General features: G+C 41.0%; 1 protein-coding gene across 2 annotated transcripts in view; it reads left to right on the top strand.

Moving 5' to 3' along the window:
* ankfn1b (ankyrin repeat and fibronectin type III domain containing 1b) overlaps positions 1 to 19,454 on the top strand; it is a 161,466-nt gene that overhangs the window by 31,241 nt on the left and 110,771 nt on the right. For both annotated transcript variants that reach the window (XM_006808024.3, XM_006808023.2), the window contains 2 exons: positions 5,485 to 5,666; positions 10,751 to 10,986. In XM_006808024.3, the coding sequence (XP_006808087.1) occupies positions 5,485 to 5,666; positions 10,751 to 10,986 (418 nt within the window). The remainder of the gene's footprint in view (positions 1 to 5,484; positions 5,667 to 10,750; positions 10,987 to 19,454) is intronic.

Genomic DNA, 19,454 nt, shown 5'->3' with positions numbered 1-19,454 from the left:
CTTACGCCGCATATCCTGAGCCAGCGATCGAAGGGAATTAAAAGAGAACATAAGTATCCCCCCTCAAACACGGCACACTTGAGTTTTACTGTAGTGGCTTGTAAAAACACGCTGGTACCAAAAAGACTCCTATTCACCGCTGAGTGCATGCACTTCTTAGTAAAGCTGCAGCATTGGATTTCCTCGTGAATTAATTAATGACTAATAATCTTCTTTCGTAAAGGCAAGCTCTTTAATGGATTAGATATGATCCTGTGTGTAGAAGAAAGGCTTTAATGTCTGGCTTACATCAGATTGATGATATTTGATGAAATTTGTTCATTTTCTTTCACCCTGTTTCGGACCACGTAGGAGACATTTTTTGACACCCAGGATTTTTCCATTGCATTTGAGGTCAAATGAAATGTAACAGCTCAAAAAGTTTTCTTTAAAAGGATACATTTGCGTGCTCTCCTGCAGAAAGACTATATATTTAAGATGGATGTAGCCATAGTGATGAGGCCAGTTGATTTATGAGGTCCTGCTGGAAAAGCATAATTTTAAGCTTTTTAGCTGCTGATATCTTGTTATTTTTGGAGCAAAAAATCAACATAACTAGATAAGACATGAGATTTACTCTAAGCTATCAGCGCGGTTAGTAAGTTGCATCAATAGACTGTATGTGTGCTTGTCAGGAACACAGATACCTGTTAATTGCATGCAAATAAAATAGTCCTTGAAACTAGAGCACATCGACTTCTTGGACAATCTCTTAGTACAAGTAACCTCACAGCAGACCATGTTATTTGCCTGATAATTGCATAACAACGCTCCAAGATGCACCAGCCCCTCAAACACTGTCGAGAGGTAGAGTCGAATTAGTGGAAGTGAAGCCTGGCAGACCAGTTACAGCTGCTTGTGTGTCAAATCGGCACAGGAAATGTTTAATTGGATTAAACGGGCAACTTTACTATACAGCGATGGGAGTATACAGTGATTCATTTGCTTCAGCCAGTCCACAGTGAATGATTGCCGATGGCAAATCATTCTGTGATGAACAAGTTAATGCCCATCCTTCGGTAATGTACACAAAATGGTACACACGATGCTTCTGTTTGTCACTTAGTCCGCCCAGGCGTTTTTATCCCTTCAATCATTCCATTTATTACATTAAATAAGTCATGTTTAACTGGCCTGACTCAATTTAAAGTGGTTTACAGCAGGCTCCTGTTCTGCTGAGCATAACAGTTAGAAACACATTATGATACATAAAAATAAATGTCCCACAAAGCAGAAAAACAGCACGACATAAACAGCAACAGTGGAGACAACATAAATTTAATGGAATAAGATGGTATATGATTTGAATCAGTGGCTGTGAGCTTCTCTGAAACATTTGAAGAGGTTATAGAATTTTGTTATACAGAATACAGAATTTCATTCTCGTTTTTATTGTATGGTTCACTCAACCTATTTAGTTTATTGAGGCCTTGGCTGATGTCTGCTGAATGAATCTAGACTGTGATTAATGCGTACATGCTGCACAAGCCTCTGCTTTTTCCAGCCCTTTAAGAGCTCTTACCTTACTCTACCTGCACTGGTGGTAACAGGTAGATTTACAGTGGGGCAAAAAAGTATTTAGTCAGCCACCGATTGTGCAAGTTCCTCAACTTAAAATGATGACAGAGGTCAGTAATTTGCACCAGAGGTACACTTCAACTGTGAGAGACAGAATGTGAAAAAAAAAATCCATGAATTCACATGGTAGGATTTGTAAAGAATTTATTCGTAAATCAGGGTGGAAAATAAGTATTTGGTCACCTCAAACAAGGAAAATCCCTGGCTCTCACAGACCTGTAACGTCTTCTGTAAGAAGCTTTTCTGTCCCCCACTCGTTACCTGTATGAATGGCACCTGTTTGACCTCATCATCTGTATAAAAGACACCTGTCCACAGCCTCAACCAGTCAGACTCCAAACTCCGCCATGGCCAAGACCAAAGAGCTTTCGAAGGACACCAGGAAAAGAATTGTAGACCTGCACCAGACTGGGAAGAGTGAATCTACAATAGGCAAGCAGCTTGGTGTGAAAAAATCAACTGTGGGAGCAATCATCAGAAAATGGAAGACATACAAGACCACTGATAATCTCCCTCGATCTGGGGCTCCACGCAAGATCTCATCCCGTGGGGTCAAAATGATCATGAGAACGGTGAGCAAAGATCCCAGAACCACACGGGGGGACCTGGTGAATGACCTGCAGAGAGCTGGGACCAAAGTAACAAAGGTCACCATCAGTAACACACTACAACGGCAGGGAATCAAATCCCGCAGTGCCAGACGTGTTCCGCTGCTGAAGCCAGTGCATGTCCAGGCCCGTCTGAAGTTTGCCAGAGAGCACATGGATGATACAGCAGAGGATTGGGAGAATGTCATGTGGTCAGATGAAACCAAAGTAGAACTTTTTGGTATAAACTCAACTCGTCGTGTTTGGAGGAAGAAGAATACTGAGTTGCATCCCAGGAACACCATACCTACTGTGAAGCATGGGGGTGGAAACATCATGCTATGGGGCTGTTTTTCTGCCAAGGGGACAGGACGACTGATCCATGTTAAGGACAGAATGAATGGGGCCAAGTATCGTGAGATTTTGAGCCAAAACCTCCTTCCATCAGTGAGAACTTTGAAGATGAAACGAGGCTGGGTCTTCCAACATGACAATGATCCAAAACACACCGCCCGGGCAACAAAGGAGTGGCTCCGTAAGAAGCATTTGAAAGTCCTGGAGTGGCCTAGCCAGTCTCCAGACCTCAACCCCATAGAAAATCTGTGGCAGGAGTTGAAAGTCCGTGTTGCTCGGCGACAGCCCCAAAACATCACTGCTCTTGAGAAGATCTGCATGGAGGAATGGGCCAAAATACCAGCTAATGTGTGTGCAAACCTGGTAAAGACCTATAGTAAACGTTTGACCTCTGTTATTGCCAACAAAGGTTATGTTACAAAGTATTGAGTTGTATTTTTGTTATTGACCAAATACTTATTTTCCACCCTGATTTACGAATAAATTCTTTACAAATCCTACCATGTGAATTCATGGATTTTTTTTTCACATTCTGTCTCTCACAGTTGAAGTGTACCTCTGGTGCAAATTACTGACCTCTGTCATCATTTTAAGTGGGGGAACTTGCACAATCGGTGGCTGACTAAATACTTTTTTGCCCCACTGTATCTGTAGAGTACATGTTTTTGAATCTTTTGAATGGGAACACTTACAAACAAGATGTTTACATTAGCTCATAGGGGTAGTCCTGTAATCACCGTAAGGTTGCCTGCCAAGAACTCAAGATAGTCATCATTCATGCTTAGTAAATGATCTGCAGTCATCTGCAAAAGTCACTCTTCATTTCTTTAGATTTTGCTATGGAGATGAGAAATAGGTGCAGCGATTCACTAAAAAGTGCAAACATACAGAGTGTATATAAGCCAAACACAGAGTTTGTACAATTCTGTTGAGCTTGAGAGTTGATATTTGGTATGACCACCTTCATTTCTAAACACTGAACCCTATTAGGAAAGCTTTCTTGTCATCTCTTTAAGTAGTCTTCAGGAAGGACATTGCAAGCTCTTCTTCAATAATGATGAGTTTGGGGTCTGGGGAGGCCAATCCATGACTGATTGTGTTGCATTGTGTTTTTCTAAGCAGATATGTTTTTATTGTATTGTCAGCGTGTTTAGGATTGCTGCCATGCTGAAAAAAGTTGTTGTGAATCAGATGCTTTTCAGATGGTATTACATGGTTTTGGTTTCTTCAGTTGTTTTAAGGACACAGTGTGCAACATACTGAAATATGGCAGTTTGATGTCCTTGTTGGTGCAAAAATATTTAATACCTGCCAAACTTTTCTTTTCTTTTCATATCTTTTCATAGATTCAACTAAATAATGGGAATAAATAATGTGTTTTTGCACAGGCTGCTAGTAACAAAGTGCCTGAAGATATATTTTTAGATGTTTTTTTTTTTTGCCAAGGTGTCTGTTATGTGTAGACACAATATTGGCTCAGCCCTTGAGTTAGGTGCCTTATTAATGTTTGAATTATTCATAGGCAAGTATTAACAAACAAAAAATAGATTCCTCAGAAAATGGTCAGGTACAAGGCCTGGAGAACTATGGCTCAAGAACACTTAAAAAATGACAATAAAAGTCTGGCTCTTTGGGAGCAAAATACAAAAGGATGAGGAGTCACTCGAGACTTTTGCACAGTACTGCAACATTTAACTCTCGTGTTTATTTCCCAGCAAATTAGTAAAGTTCATTTCTGCCTCAGACCTTATAAATAATTGCAAAACTGCAATTCTAATAGTCAACAACAGTTCCACATAATAAAATGTGGAACTGTTGTTAGTTTTTGGAACGTAATCTGTGTTGCAGGGCTGACAAATCTCAATGAAACAAACAGGACTAGACGGCAAATGAGAGAGGAAAAATGAAAAACACCCAAAAAGACAGAGAGGTTTGAAATTTGCATGCAGGCACACTTGCTCTCTAAGGCATATGCTGGTGTAATGACACGCCATTATGCCGGCTTATGAAATTTAACAGCTTGTTTTGTTGTCCAAATCTGCAAGTAATTGTCTTGTTCCATCTTCAAAATGCTCAAAATGAAACAGTTATCTCATATTTTATGATATGAGATAATATATATATATATATATATATATATATATATATATATACATTTGTGTATATATTAAAACAAAACACACATTTAATCACAGATAAAAACTTACCCCTGAAGCTTTCAGGACAAATCAGCCTCTGAGAATTCAGCTTGCATGTCTTCAACTCATTTTCAGCTGGGGATCATGTGTTTAGTACTCAGGCTTGTCACGCTGAAGTCTGGAGGTCAGATGTCTTCCAGCTCCACCAGGCTGATGTCTGCTATGCCGGCCACGTTTCATTAAATCTCAGCACATCAATCTGATCGGAAGTGGCGTTGGAGGTGGACTCAATGCACTGAGTCAGTACCGAGTTTGTTGTTTTCAGATTCTTAGTCTCTATTATAAATGAGACACAAATGTTTCAGAGAGGATTTGTATGTAATATCAGTCATCTGTTGCAGTCTAACGCAGCACGGCTGTGAGAGCACAAGGAACGCAGTCTCCTGTGAGAAAATATTAACATAAAAAAGACACAAGTAAGCCTGGATGTGTGCTTGTCACCAATTTGTTAAGCCGATCTTGTGATTGTAGCCATTGATTTGCGTCCAATTGGACAGTGTTCAGTCCACTATTGATCTACTGTTCTAGTGTTTCAAATGACCTTCGGGTTGATTATACTGAGGTGGAAGCAATTTAGCTATTGATTGGCAAAGATGCTTTCGTTGCTCATTAACAGTAAGTTGTATTTGTCTACCAGTATGTGCCTGAGTCAGTGTTAGTGCTGATGTTGGATTTGGCTGCGATATTGTAACGATCCGTGCAATTGACCATTTATGCTGTCTTTGCAGGTCGCTGGAAAGGAAGCTACAGAGACCCATACTGGCTAAGTCACGTACCCTCCCCAGCATCCCCCAGTCTCCAACGGTCTCCAGGGTCCACCACTCTGATCTCATTGGCGGAAGTCCTCCGCGCATGAAGAGTCCTCCAGTTGCCACCAGCCACTCAAAGGCCTGCACTTTGCCACCTGCAGGTAAAGACGAAATTGGAAGCTAGCACCACAAAGCTAGCTTATTTTTTTTTTCAGCTAACAGCGTTTGGAGAAACAATATCAAGCGACTTGTTAGAATCAAAGTGATGCAATTAACCACTTTGTGGTCAAGCCATGACCACTTTTGTTTGAAAAAGATGATTATAATTTCAATCTGCAGTAATTTGAGGGAAAATTGACGCTGTGGTAGGACCTCTCCACCTGTCTATGGTGTATCTATGGAAAGATGGAGGTGGGGAAACCAGCAGCAGCAAGACCCCTACTCAAAACAGACTGGGCATGGATAAAGTAAGAAACAGCATGAAAAGGAGGAAGTGTGGCGCAGGTGGGTTGCAAAGCAGCTTGCAGATACTCAGCAAGTGTAAAGGCACCCTGTATGAAATTTGCCACTTGGGTTTAACCTAGAAATGCTCTTTTTTTCTTGGTGAACTTTGCGCTGTCTTTCATTTTTCATCATGAAATGTCAGTCTCTGGCCTGAGCACAACTCAAAGGGTTAGTTATTTGAAAATGATCTTGTGGCGGCAATACAAGAGTTTAAAGGGCAGTAAAAGCTTAAGCTAAAGTCTTCTTATTTCTGTTCAAATGCCACACCTGCATTGGTTCTGTGATATCCTGTCTTATGCTTCACTTGGCAGCCATCTGTCTCAGCAGCTGCATGTACAAGAGAAAACAGTGTATATCCTTTCACTGTTTTTCTCTCCTCTCTCCTCCTCTTGTGTAGGAATCAAACGCCGCTCCCTCCCAGGAGAGGGGAAACTGTCATGGAGAATTCTGACAGTGTAAGCCCGCTGACAGCGAAGGCTTTCATCTTAAAGACAAATGAGGGCTTTTTTTGAGGATGAAAACATTTATAGGTGGCAGGGATTTTATGTGAAAGAAAGCCCCTCACAGTTGGGCTTTGATTTGTATAGATCAAAAAGAGCTCTTCTATAGAAACACCACAATAGCAGACATCTGAAACTGAAGGCAGGAGAGAAATGAATCGGGGAAATTTCGATTTAATGCGAGTGAATTAATGCAAACCTTTGATTATCTGTTAAGACAAAAACTAAACATTGTGGCCAATTTAAAACATTTCTTATGAAATCTGTGCTTGTGCTATTTAGGCAATGCATTTCTAATTTCTTCAAGCAGCTCAGATACTTTTTCAAAGTGCCTGATTTGGAAACTAATCTTCCCTTCAACCCTGAACAAGCCAAGCACCATCAAACCAGAGCTCAAAGCTAAAGATCAAGGCTAGACATCGAGCTAGACATCCTAACGCTTGTCTCCTCACTCACACGTATTGATAGACATACACTTTCACTATCACTGCTGACTGATGTCACTCAGCTTGACAGCATGGAGCTCTGAGAGAAGAGATGACTTTTGGCACATTTCAAATGTTGGATTAAGGCAGAAAATACCGGGTTATCATTCTCGCTTGTGATGTTTAATACAAGAGAAATCTGCACAGGAGCTCTTCCTGAAACGGCAAGAAGTATATAACTCCAAATAAGACGCAGCCAGCATCAGAGAGGAAGACCTAAATAAAATAAGAAAAAAACAGGTTCCTCTTGAAGTCACTCAGTCCCACTGGATTGGCAGAGACGCAGGCAGCAACATAGGTGGTAAAAACTTTGAAATGAGCTAAAACAGCTGCTCACGTTGTAATGAAAAAAAAAATCTCATCCACAAGATATCTGATATTTTCGTTCTCTTCCCCGTGAAGGTCATTGTGGAGCGGCGCATTTCAGAGTGCGTGAGAGGGCTTAGAGGGGACGAGATGCTGATACAGCAAGGGCTTTATTTTGCCTCTTTCTTGATTGGCTTCTGTCTTCTTTCGCTGTCTCCCGGCTCTGCAGTCAGTGCTGGTACAAATTTCAATCAATGCGAATGGGACCTCACATGATACATGTGTAAAGAAAATTATAAATAATAAGATCAAGCAACCTGAAAGTAAACGTTTCTGAGGTTGATTTATGTTAAGGTGGACCTACTATTTGAAATCTAGGCTCAAAATTATATCATGATATTTCATAGAAAGCTGTGCGAATGATATTTGTTATGGTGTAGAAGAAAATACTGAACAAGGTTCTGTCAGTGATAACATCAGCATTTCCATGCTTCTCACCTCCTGCGAGCCACTTCGTTGAGGCCAGACTATTCTACGGTGGCCCTGAGAGGTCAAATATATTGCAACTTAATGGGATAACTCGAGAACGAGCCAATGTAGGAGTTTCTAATTGATACCATAGGTGAATATACTAAAATAATCGGACGGCTGTTTTCTACTTTTGGCTCTGTGTGATGTCATTGAGAACTGATATGATTATTATGGTCATGTCAGGCACATAGCCTTAGTTGCGAGTACGGCAGACCCACCCATCTGTAAAAACCTTGTACATACAAGAAACTGGTGTTGTCACGATAAACTGGATTTGACCGTGATTATTAAAAATGAGAAATTCACATTGTGTTCAAAATAATTCACATCAAAATACTGCAAAACACTTTCTGCACACTTTGCGGATGACTAAAGTGAGGCGACAACTTTAGTTAACACCAGCTCCTGTGTGAGACCAGTTCATTGCTGGTCTGCTTGCAGTCTGTTGCTCTATTTTTAACTTCATGGTTTTTCACGTAAAAACTGTGTACAGCATATACTGCTTTAACCTACTGATGTTTTTTTACTATTTATATTATAAGTGAACTATTAAATATACTTAATATATAGAGAGTTAAGATTTTCCTACACTGGTAGCAACAGGAAGAGTGACAGAGATTAAATGTCCTGTTTCAGAAAGAGTGAACGGAGGGCCTGTGTGAGGATTATCTCAATCTGTGAATCATGTAAAAGCTACTCTAGTGTGGTCCAAGAATACAAATATGGAACTTTAAATAAGAATAATATCGCCACTTCCATCTATGGTGGTATGAAAGTGTTTTTTTAAATAAATGTATTAAAGTTACTTAGATGTTTAGGTTCAGTAATAAACTACAATTAATACAATAAGAGAGCTTATTTGTTAAAATTCATGACTAAAGTGAATAAAGTGAGCATGGCAGAAGTGAATCCATTGTCTCTGAAAGAGACTTCCAGTATCCCTGCTTCCCTTTTCCTCCCTCTCGTTACATTTCTCTGTCCTATTTTGGCTGCAGTTTGAACTATGTGAATGTCATCACTAACCCACTTTGGCCGAGTAGCATCGAGTGAATCCCGAGCCCTCGCTGCTCTGATCCGATAAGTCTTCCCCTTTACTACGTCTAATAACTCAGCTCTCTGTCAGTGATTGGTTGATTTAGTCCAAGTGCTTCCATCTTATGTCCTTTTACATCTAGACTAATTATCTGGGTCTGATGGCGTGTTGGTGTCTGTCTCTTTGCCTATTTTTTTTCTTCCACGGCTCCTGCTCTGTTGAAAATATCAAATTGAGAGAGAGTTTGGTCTCACGTGGCTGCTTGTTGCCTAGCGACCACTGTCATCGACCATGATGCTGCCTCCCTCTTTCTCTCTCTCTCTACCTCTGTTTATGTCTCGGTATGCAGACAACTTTTTCTAAAAATCCAAGTTGTTTAATAATCCAGCTGCATTCGGTTTGTGGATTTAAGCAACATCCTGTATTAGGGACGAGGCTCAGTCATTTTGTTGCTTTTATTATTTGGCGCGGCTGCGGCTCAGACTGTGGAACTGATACACAGGTTATATTTCACACTCTGGAGATCATTTCCTGTCAGGTTCATTAATGAACCTGACAGGAAAGCCTATATAAAATATTTTAGTGGCTTGCCACCTCATTTCTCATTTCTTTATTTATCGTCCCTGCTGGGAAACCTTTGGTTTACAGACAGGCTCTCAAGAAATCATCCACATAAATAATAAAAGAAACAGTAAAAACCAAATGCAATCCTACGACACAATCCTGCAATAAAGAAAATCAGTAAAATTTGCATTAAAGAAACCCAACTAAAGAGTGAAATGGTGTAATATGAGGTAACGATATCACATAAACAGATTTAGGAATGCTCCTGTCTGAAAAAGGGAGTTTTTGCACTGCAGCCTCTCTGCTCTGTCATGTCTGTCATCATTAATGCCTGTTTGGTTCCCTGATGGGCTCTTGTTGCTGCTCTCTGCACCTTTCCAGCTTTCCACATATGCACATGGATGTGAGGAGAGGTGCACTTGGAAGAGCGGGGAGGCACATTTTGCTCTCCAGAACAGAGCCATATAAATGCATTACAGCCAAATAGACTGGTAAACATATAAATAACAGTTTTTTTCTGGTTTTAACTCCAGTGGTCCTGACTGCACTCAATTATCTGATGTTAAAATAAAGTATTTACAGCAGAGAAATGTCTGAGACTTTGACCTTCTTAACCTTATACTTGATTCATTGGGGGCTGGGAAGTACACTGTGTGCTCATTTTCCTACTATAATTTAAGCCCCGTTGAGATGATATTTGAATCATGAGAACGTTTCACTGCTGTCGTTGTTAATACCTCGATGAAGACGGCTGATTTTGCTTACTCAGCATACGGCTGCGTGGTTTTTTTTGAATGCCGTTGGTCAGACGCCGCAGACGGGATGCGACAAGACGTCTGACGTCCGTCAAATGCAGAGCGATGGAAGTCGTCTCTGATTAGTGTCGCTGAGGCAGTTTCTGACAGCACTCATCCATCTCTGTGGTGTGACTGTGAGAACTCAGACATCATGTCAGCGCTTTGGAGAAAAACGCCCTCTCTGTCCAGCATATGAAATCATAATCACGCTGTTCAGGAGGCATGGTGAGAATAATGCTGCGGTTATAAAGTATTTTACCTATAAAGGAAGCTAAATTACTTTCTAGACATGTTTTATGGAAGCAATCAGTGATGATAGCTCAGAATTTGTAGAGTGAGTTTCCAGTAATTGCGCACGGTCCAGTCGGTCCTGCTCTCATTTATTCTCCTGTCTTTTTTCTCCTTTCTTCTCCTGTCTTCTTATTGTTACCTTCATGTAATGCCACTGTGATGTCTTTATTTGTCTTCAGTTAAGACAAATTAAAGACAATTTGTCTTTCAATTTGTCTTTTTGTCTTCATCCAGGGGAGCTTTGGCGTTTGGAGGATGACATGGAAGGTGACCATGAGACAGAGAATAGCGGCTGCACCGAGGCCCGTCCACGCTCCCAGTCGCCGTTCTCCCATTTCCAGGCGCGGGCTGCTTACCTGCGCAAGAGCATGTCAGCCGATGAGCACCTAGACATGGGCTCCGACTTCGGCGCAGTGACTGCGGTCGAGGGCAAACAGAACCGTGGGAAGGGAAAGCTAAAGAGAAAGTTTGTAAGTTTGATTCCTTCACTTCCTGTTATTTGATTCGGTCCCACCCAGCCGTGTCCAGCTAAATCCTGTATCATCATGGCGTTGTTTCCTTCATCCCCTTTTTTCACACATCTCAAAGCCGGCTCATTTAAATAGGCACTTAGGATTAAAGGTTTTTCCGGCCACAGAACATATGGCCGTTCGGCAGAGCATGACTTAAGCTTTCTCACTTGCTGTGAGTGCAGCTTCATGCAGACATTCACAGCAGCTCCCAAATGAAGACAGCTCGTCTCACTCGCTCTTCCCTTATCTGTAATTAATTTATACAGCTGTGTGCTTGTGACTCTGTGGCTATTTTCAACTTTACCAAATAAATCCTGCTCGTCACCCTGAGGGAAGGCGACTGTTAACATGTGATGATAAAAACAACCCCCAAAAAACAAGTTATCGCTTTAAAGCTTTGTTGTCCTGATACATGAAAGATAATGAGCAAGAGAAACTTTGGTGATCAAAGCTGATAAAGAGGAGAGTGCAAGGAAAAAATCTAGGGCTGACAGTCCTGAGAATACAGCATAAGGTGCAAAATGGTGCAAAATCCATCCATTCATCCATCCATCCGTTCTCTTCTGCTTATCCGATTCAGGGTCACAGGCAGGCTGGGGCCTAACCCAGCGACTTTAGGGTGAGACGCGAGTTACGCCCTGGACAGGTCACCAGTCTGTCGCAGGTCCAACACAGGGAGACAGACAACTATTCACACTCACATTCACACCTATGGGCAATTAAGAATTAACCCCTTTAATTGCATGAGTTTTGGAAGAAGCCAAGCACTTGCAGAGAACATTAAAAATGTAAACAGAAAGCTAACTACTGCACCACAGTGCAGCTAAAAAATGGAAATACTGCAAAACACAATGAATTTAGCTGACATGCTACCTATTTTACTTTAGTCTTGCATATGTACTAAAGTTTATTCTGTTAAAGTTGAAACAATAGGTAAAAATAAATAAAGTCTATTTTATATATATATAGGGAGGACTGTGGGACTGTAGCTACTCCAGTTTTGGAGCTTAGGCAATTAAAATGACATCCATCAAGTGGTCAGCTTAGGAAACCCAAAGCTGCTGGCTAATTTCAAGCTTCCAAAATTACCGGGCCCTGGTCCCTTTCATTTTATCTAATTAGTAAAGTAGAATTACCCCACTTGCTGATTAAAATAATGTTTTGATTTGAGCTTAATTCCGTAAGCTGCATGTAACAGTGTTGGTTGCGTCAGATCTTTGGGGGAAAATGCTGCCAGACGAGTGCAGCGGGCTTGTTTAAGGCGCATGAAAGATTAAAGACCTGTATATTGTCCGTTAGCCTGTGGATCAGGTAATTGGAGACCTCATTACCAGCCGAAGCGTTGTAATTGATTCTCGGGTGTCACAGGCGCAACAGGAGACCAGGACAGGTTAGTGGATAGCTCGGTGGGAGAATTTAAGGTGTGTGTGGGGTGTTTTTTCTCTGGCATACTGCTGGATGTGGATCACAAGAATATGCTTAACCGAACTTTAAATGGGATTACCCATTTTTTATTTTCCTGTCATACACTTGAGCCAATCAGCAGTTTGGTGTCAGATCAGTTCGTGGTCACAATAGTCGGGCTGAAAATAGAAGGGAAGAAGTTCATTTTATTAACTTCCATCACATTTAAACAGTTGGCCATCTTTACTAGAAATGGGAACAGCACTGGATCTGATGACCTGCCGCGGGTGTTTTGGGGTGAGAGTTCACGTTGTATTGTCTTCTAGTACACTGTAATTGAGGAAATGTCAAATGTACTTTACTACTACTACTACTACTGCATCATACCTGCTTTAAATATGTTGTCTTCTCTCTGTATCACTCAGTCTTTTCTTTTTCGTTTGCGGATGCACAGATAATACATTCAGAGCCGTGCGTTGTTGCTCAACGCTTGTATGCTCTCCAGAGCGACGCGAAAATTGCAGTGACAAAAACAACTGCGCCTCAGCCTGCTGCCTCATGCAAACAGCTGTTGTTCTGCAGCATTTAGTGTTGTGCTATGGAGGTTGACTGTGACACAGCAGAGAAACAATGCCTTAATATTAGCGCAAGTCGGCCCACACAGCAGAAGGCCTGCCTGCTGGCACGCATGTTAGAAATAATCTACAGTATCTTTCGGAGATACTAATGGAGGCGGATTAGGTGTTTAAAGGAAAAATGTTTCAGTGTTTTTCATTCTTTGGACTAAATATGGAATTATAGTTATTGTAGCAAAAAAGAAAAGACTAAAGCTTTTCAGGTAGGAGTAAGAGAACAGAAGGAGAGAAAGTAACTCGTGTTTGTAAGGCTGCCAAACTCTACATTATGGTCCGAGTTAATTACCTGTTGTAACGATATCAATGCCATCTCCCTTTAAACTGTCACACTCTGTGAAGGCCTGTCTTCGGGGTCTTCAAGGTCAACAGGCAGTGCTATCCGTTCAGCAGCAGCTATCACAGTGAAGCTGTTTTGTATTTTAGACTGAAACACCAGTAATCACGTACTCTACCCACAACAGAAGCAGCTCGTGGCTTTTACGACCCCTATTGACCTTTCGTTATATTGTTACAAGCTGTATACTTGTGAGGGAAAATGTGTCTCGCTCACCGGGATACCAAAAACACCTCGCACTTTTGTCAACTTTTACTTGTTGAGCTACACAGTCAAGAAACTCTGCAGTTCTGCATATATAAAATCCAGAGTTTCCCACAGTTGTATAACGCCCTCACTTAGCTGTCACCTTTCTTACAGCACGCTATGTGGCAAAGTTGGAGGAGCAAAGCTGCACAGATGCATCTCTCTCCACTTCTTTGCAGACACTCTGCTGAGAGAGCCCGGGGGAGAGTGACCAGCTAAATCATGAGTAATCTGACTTTACAGTGATGAATGATTCAGTCTACCATCATTTGCAAATATGAGTATATGAGTATTATGTATTAAGAAACTTGTTGCAAAACACAAGATTTTTTCCCATTTCATTAACTGAATTTATGAAAAACACCACAGTAAGAGAGGTATAAAATAGTATGTTAGCACTAAATAGGTGTTTGCCAAAGAGCTATTAGCTGTTGCCCTGAAGCGTCATCAGAAATGTTCTCAGTGGAAGAGTGGCTGTCAAGAGGGAGAAAAGGCGGAGGTACGTAAAATTACACAAGAACTGGGATGAAACTCAGGTCTTATGGAGTGATGAGTCAAAATGTTTGTAGGAGGTCAAGAAAGGCAAGGCAAGGCAAGGCAAGGCAAGTTTATTTGTATAGCACAATTCAACAACAAGGTGATTCAAAGTGCTTTACAGAGACATTAGAAACAAAAACAAATAAAAAGCATGATTTAAAATTGATTAAAACAAGCAAACAAACTAACTAATTAACAAACAAACAAACAAACAAAACAGTATATAAAATCAAAACAGATAAAATCAGAACAGTAGATAAAATCAGTAGTTAAAATGTAAGTTTTGAGTGCGGATTTGGTGCTTTATTCAAATGCAGCTGAGAACAGGTGAGTCTTCAACCTGGATTTAAATAAACTGAGTGTTTCAGCTGATCGGAGGCTTTCTGGGAGTTTGTTCCAGATATAAGGAGCATAAAAGCTGAATGCGGCTTCTCCGTGTCTGGTTCTGACTCTGGGAACTGATAAAAGACCGGATCCAGATGACCTGAGGGATCTGGAAGGTTCATACTGGGTCAGGAGGTCACTGATGTATTTTGGTCCTAAACCATTCAGAGCTTTATAGACCAGCATCAGAACTTTAAAGTCTATCCTCTGACGGACAGGCAGCCAGTGTAAAGACCTCAGAGCTGGACTGATGTGGTCCACTTTTTTGGTCTTAGTGAGGACTCGAGCAGCAGAGTTCTGAATGAGCTGTAGTTGTCTGACGGATTTTTTAGGTAGACCTGTAAAGATGCTGTTACAGTAATCAAGCCTACTAAAGATGAATGCATGGACTAGTTTTTCCAGGTCCTGTTGGGACATCAGATCTTTTATCCTTGATATATTCTTGAGGTGATAGTAAGCTGATTTTGTTATTGTCTTAATGTGTTTTTCTAAGTTTAGGTCTGCATCCATCACTACACCCAAATTTCTCGCCTGGTTTGTGGTTTTTAGGTGTATAGACTGAAGTTCTCTGGTGACCTGTAATCGTTTTTCTTTGGCGCCAAAGACTATTACCTCAGTTTTGTTTTTGTTTAGCTGGAGAAAATTGTGGCACAACCAGTCATTAATTTCCTCAATGCATTTACCAAGAGCCTGTACAGGGCCTCGGTCTCCTGGTGACATTGTGATATATATTTGTGTGTCATCTGCATAGCTATGGTAGTTTATTTTGTTGTTCTTTATAATCTGTGCCAGTGGGAGCATGTAAATGTTAAACAGAAGAGGTCCCAAGATGGAACCTTGGGGAACTCCACATGTGATACTTGTCTGCTCAGATGTGAAGTTACCTATTGATACAAAGTATTTCCTGTTTTCTAAGTATGTTTTGAACCAGTTTAGTACAGTTCCTGAAAGACCTGTCCAGTTCTCCAGTCGTTTGAGTAATATGTTGTGGTCAACTGTATCAAATGCTGCACTGAGATCCAGTAAAACTAAGACTGACATTTTTCCACTGTCTGTATTCAGACATATGTCATTAAACACTTTGGTCAGAGCGGTTTCAGTGCAAAGAGGTAAAACAGCCTTGACTTTCAAGCCTGTTAGAAAAATGCCTTATGTCAGTACATAAGGCTGTGTACATTAGGTAACAGCTGCACAGTTTTTGTGGTTTTGTGTAGAAAAACAACTTTTAAGCCTGTTTTTTTTTTTTTTGGGGGGGGGGGGGGGGGGGGGGTGTCAGTTTAAGCCATATGCAAACCACAGATGATGTAGTTGGACTGTTTGCAGTGTACAAGAGTAATATTACAGTAATATTACAAAGGGATTGCAAATTGTATGACAGCAGTGTGCCTCTCAGCAGTTATTGTTTCTATCTGCTGTAATTTCATCTCTTGGCATGCTGGCTATGCAGTGTAAATATGTATGCATGTATGTGCCTCTGTGTCCTTTATTTATTTAAATGTGTGGCTGACGTGCAAATGCACTCAAAGCCTACTGACAGCAAGCTAAGAGGCTGACTAACCACATAATCAAAGTACAGATCGTATCATTTCTGTTGATTGAATGGCTGTAACTACATAATGGGATGTTCGTGCGTATTCGCTGCACTTTGGTCTGACACATCCTCTGGTGACTCACATAGATTCTCTATTAAATAAATATATTAAAAATTACACACACAAAAAAAGCACAGGGAACGCAAATAATTGTTTTTCATCATTTCCATATTCACCGGAAACCCACAGGAAACACCACGAGAGAGATTTCAACCAAATCACGTACGTGGATGTGCTCCTCGCATAGTGGCAGGAGTCCTGATACTGTACTGGCAGGAATCTCAGTGGTATCTAGACTGTTGAATAAGGCGAATTATATTCAGCATGCTGCTTTGGTCAAAGGCTCTGGGTCGCCTGGATTGGTTTGAGAAACTTGATATCGCCGCCTGCGGCTAAGCTCCTTTATGTTATCAGGAAACGGGCACAGAGTGTGCTCGCACATAATCGCTCATAAAAACACACTTAACACACATGAGAAATACTCTGAAAAATCAGACATTTAAAGGCCACTGGCGAGGCTTAGATGAAGACCACAAGTGTTTCTGTGACGTCTGCTTCTCCACGTTATCTATTTGTAAGTCAGCCTGTTTACACCTGATGAGTGCGGGGGGTCTACGAAGCAGCTGATTTACATTTATTCAACTCTTGGTGTATACCCTGACTGACTGTCTGCTCACAAAACACTTGTGGCGATTGGTGAATCCGGGAACACAGAATATATTGTCTTCATAATAAGAATGAGCCTTCCTAGTTGTGTTTGGAATTAGCGAGCGAGGACAGAAGCATCTTCACAGTTTGAAACTCTCCGTGCTCAACAGCAGTTTACTTTATTCCCCATCTGTCTGAGACAAGTTTACGCTACAGACAAAAAATAAAACAACTCTGTTTGGATGGACTGTGTTCTTTTCACGTGGCTCATGGAGCTTTCCATTTGTTTTCATTGCTAAGCCACCATCTGATGTATCCTAAGATGGCTTGTGTACCTCAGTGATCTCAAAGTAGATCACACTGGATGCTTTTGTTAGGCGTAAATCCAGCAAACGCATTTTTTTTTCTCATTACTGATTTGACGTAGGTCTGTGGGATTCTTGTCCACTAGAGGGCAGGAACGAGCACCTATTGATGGTAACAATTTCCTGAGAATTCCAGAATTTACTTTATTTTAGGGCTAGTTTGTTTTAATAACTACCTTGAGTGTTTACCCCTCAGCTGTAAAAGGCTGATGTTGTTGTCCACCTGCTGGGTTTGTGGGCAGGCAGGCGGCGGCCTAAAGACCCACGTTTTTGAACACAATAACTTGAGAAGCAAGTGAGGTAGGATTTTCAAATTCAGACCATAGGTGCAGGTAGGGTTAGGGCAAGGTTTCTGAAAATCTAACTTAAGAAAGTTGTCACCTCAAATTCAAATTCATAGCACAGAAGCGTCTGCTAGGAGGCTGAGGGGCAACACTGTGTGTTTTTGTTTGTTTGTTTGTGGCTACTCAGCCTCAGAGTTCACAGCTTTTATTCTTCAAGCATTTAATTGATTCTTTATTGTTTTTACTTTATTACATAAAGTGTTTTATCAGTCAGGCTTTCAGTGCTTAAAGTGGACCAGTTCTGCTCATTTCCAGCTCCTTATTTGTATTCTTTGGACTCTGTTAAAGCAGCTTTGCATTATTCATGGGTCATTGTTTTTCTGACTGGGCATTGATGTAGCCCCACATTTCTGTGTGAAACAAGCCGTTTTAGGGCCTCTAGATTAAAGCCACCCTCCGTTTTGGGCAACTTTTTTCTGATTTGCTGCCCTGTGCAAACAGAAGGTTTGAACAGCAGGTGGGGCCAGAGTTGTGTACCTGCTGTTTAGTCTCAGTGACATATACAGATTTAAGAGCTACTTTAAGAGAATCCATCACTATATTTGAGAAAAATCAGCAGCGTCATGATAGGCCAGAGTTAAACAAGAGGTAAAATGTGACCTTGAAGAAATCAGTGCATCACTGTGATTATGGTAATGATTCGACAAATCGTCTGCATGGGATTTTATCATGTTCTGGTACCACATGAAGTTGCCAGGATAACATAGATACTCAGCTTTGTTAATTTTTAATTCATAGAGCAGTGTGTAAGCACCTTGTTAATTGCCACTGGCCTGTTGGCAAACAAGCTGGCATTCACCGGTGGCAGAGGCCGATGTTTATCCGTGTCCCGTCTGTTTTGCTGTCTTTATATCTGGGATCCAGATTCATAAATATGTAGGATGAGATTTCTTTGTTCTCTGGCACAAAAGGAGGAATAAATAACAGCAAGAACCAAATAAAAACCCCAGATTAGGCTTCAGACACTGACAAAATTGTTTTTTGAACATTGGTTAAGGCATGGGCCAGGCATTTCACAATGATAGATCACTGGTAATGAGTAAAACCCAGTACAAAACTAGGTAAGAGTCTCAGCCTGGGAAGTCATGTTGTGAGCATGATTGCAGTAATGTCATTTTTTTGTATTCACTGTGCCAACATCACCTAAAGCCAGAGATGACGGAGTTAAAAAGGACAGCAGCAGCACTTTGAGAGCTTCATAATTTCCTCTGGCTGACTAACTTCAGTTGAAATAGGATAGAGGAGTGCAGCCTCAAGGCCCTTTATAATGTTAACACAGTAATTACTGGGGTAATTAGTCTGATGGCGTGGCCAACATGGAGGCAGGGGAAGAAGTGGTTATGGGAGCTAATTCTCATTTTTCTTTTTTTTGCCCTGTTTTGCTCTAATATTCATAAACAATTATTATAAACTGCTGTGTGCAGAGGTTGGGCCCTCTGATAAACAGATAAAATCACACAGGTTCACTAAAGCAGCACCTGTGGAAGTTAACTCAGTGCTGATCGTCATTGTTGTCCTGAGTAATGTTAATATTGTTTTAAACTGTCTTGATGTATAGTTTTAATTTGGACCCCAGGAACTTGTAACTTGGTAAATCACCCCCTGATTTTCTTTTATGCCTGCCTCTATACCAAACTGCAGCTCTATATGCACCATTAATTATTGTTACATATACATTAGATAATCCAGCTTCTGCACATCCAGATTGGTTTGTCGTGTTTGCTTGTTGGGAGGTTTTTCATCACATTTTGCAGGCTTGGTTCTGTTATCGTGGTTTAGGCCACGATTTCATACTCTGCTGTCTTTGATCAGAGATTCTGGTGCAGTGTAGATTTTTCTTCATGATTAGCCTGCTCTTGATCCCAAATTGCCAATATGAAAACTCAACCAGCTGTATAACGGTGAGGGCACGAAAAGATAAAGTGCTGGGTGAAAAC

Source organism: Neolamprologus brichardi, chromosome 8 (genome assembly GCF_056152115.1).
Source record: "Neolamprologus brichardi isolate AB-2024 chromosome 8, ASM5615211v1, whole genome shotgun sequence".
NCBI classification, from domain to species: Eukaryota; Metazoa; Chordata; class Actinopteri; order Cichliformes; family Cichlidae; genus Neolamprologus; species Neolamprologus brichardi.
Note: the sequence above shows the minus strand (reverse complement) of the source record. Positions and strands in the feature narration are given on the sequence as shown.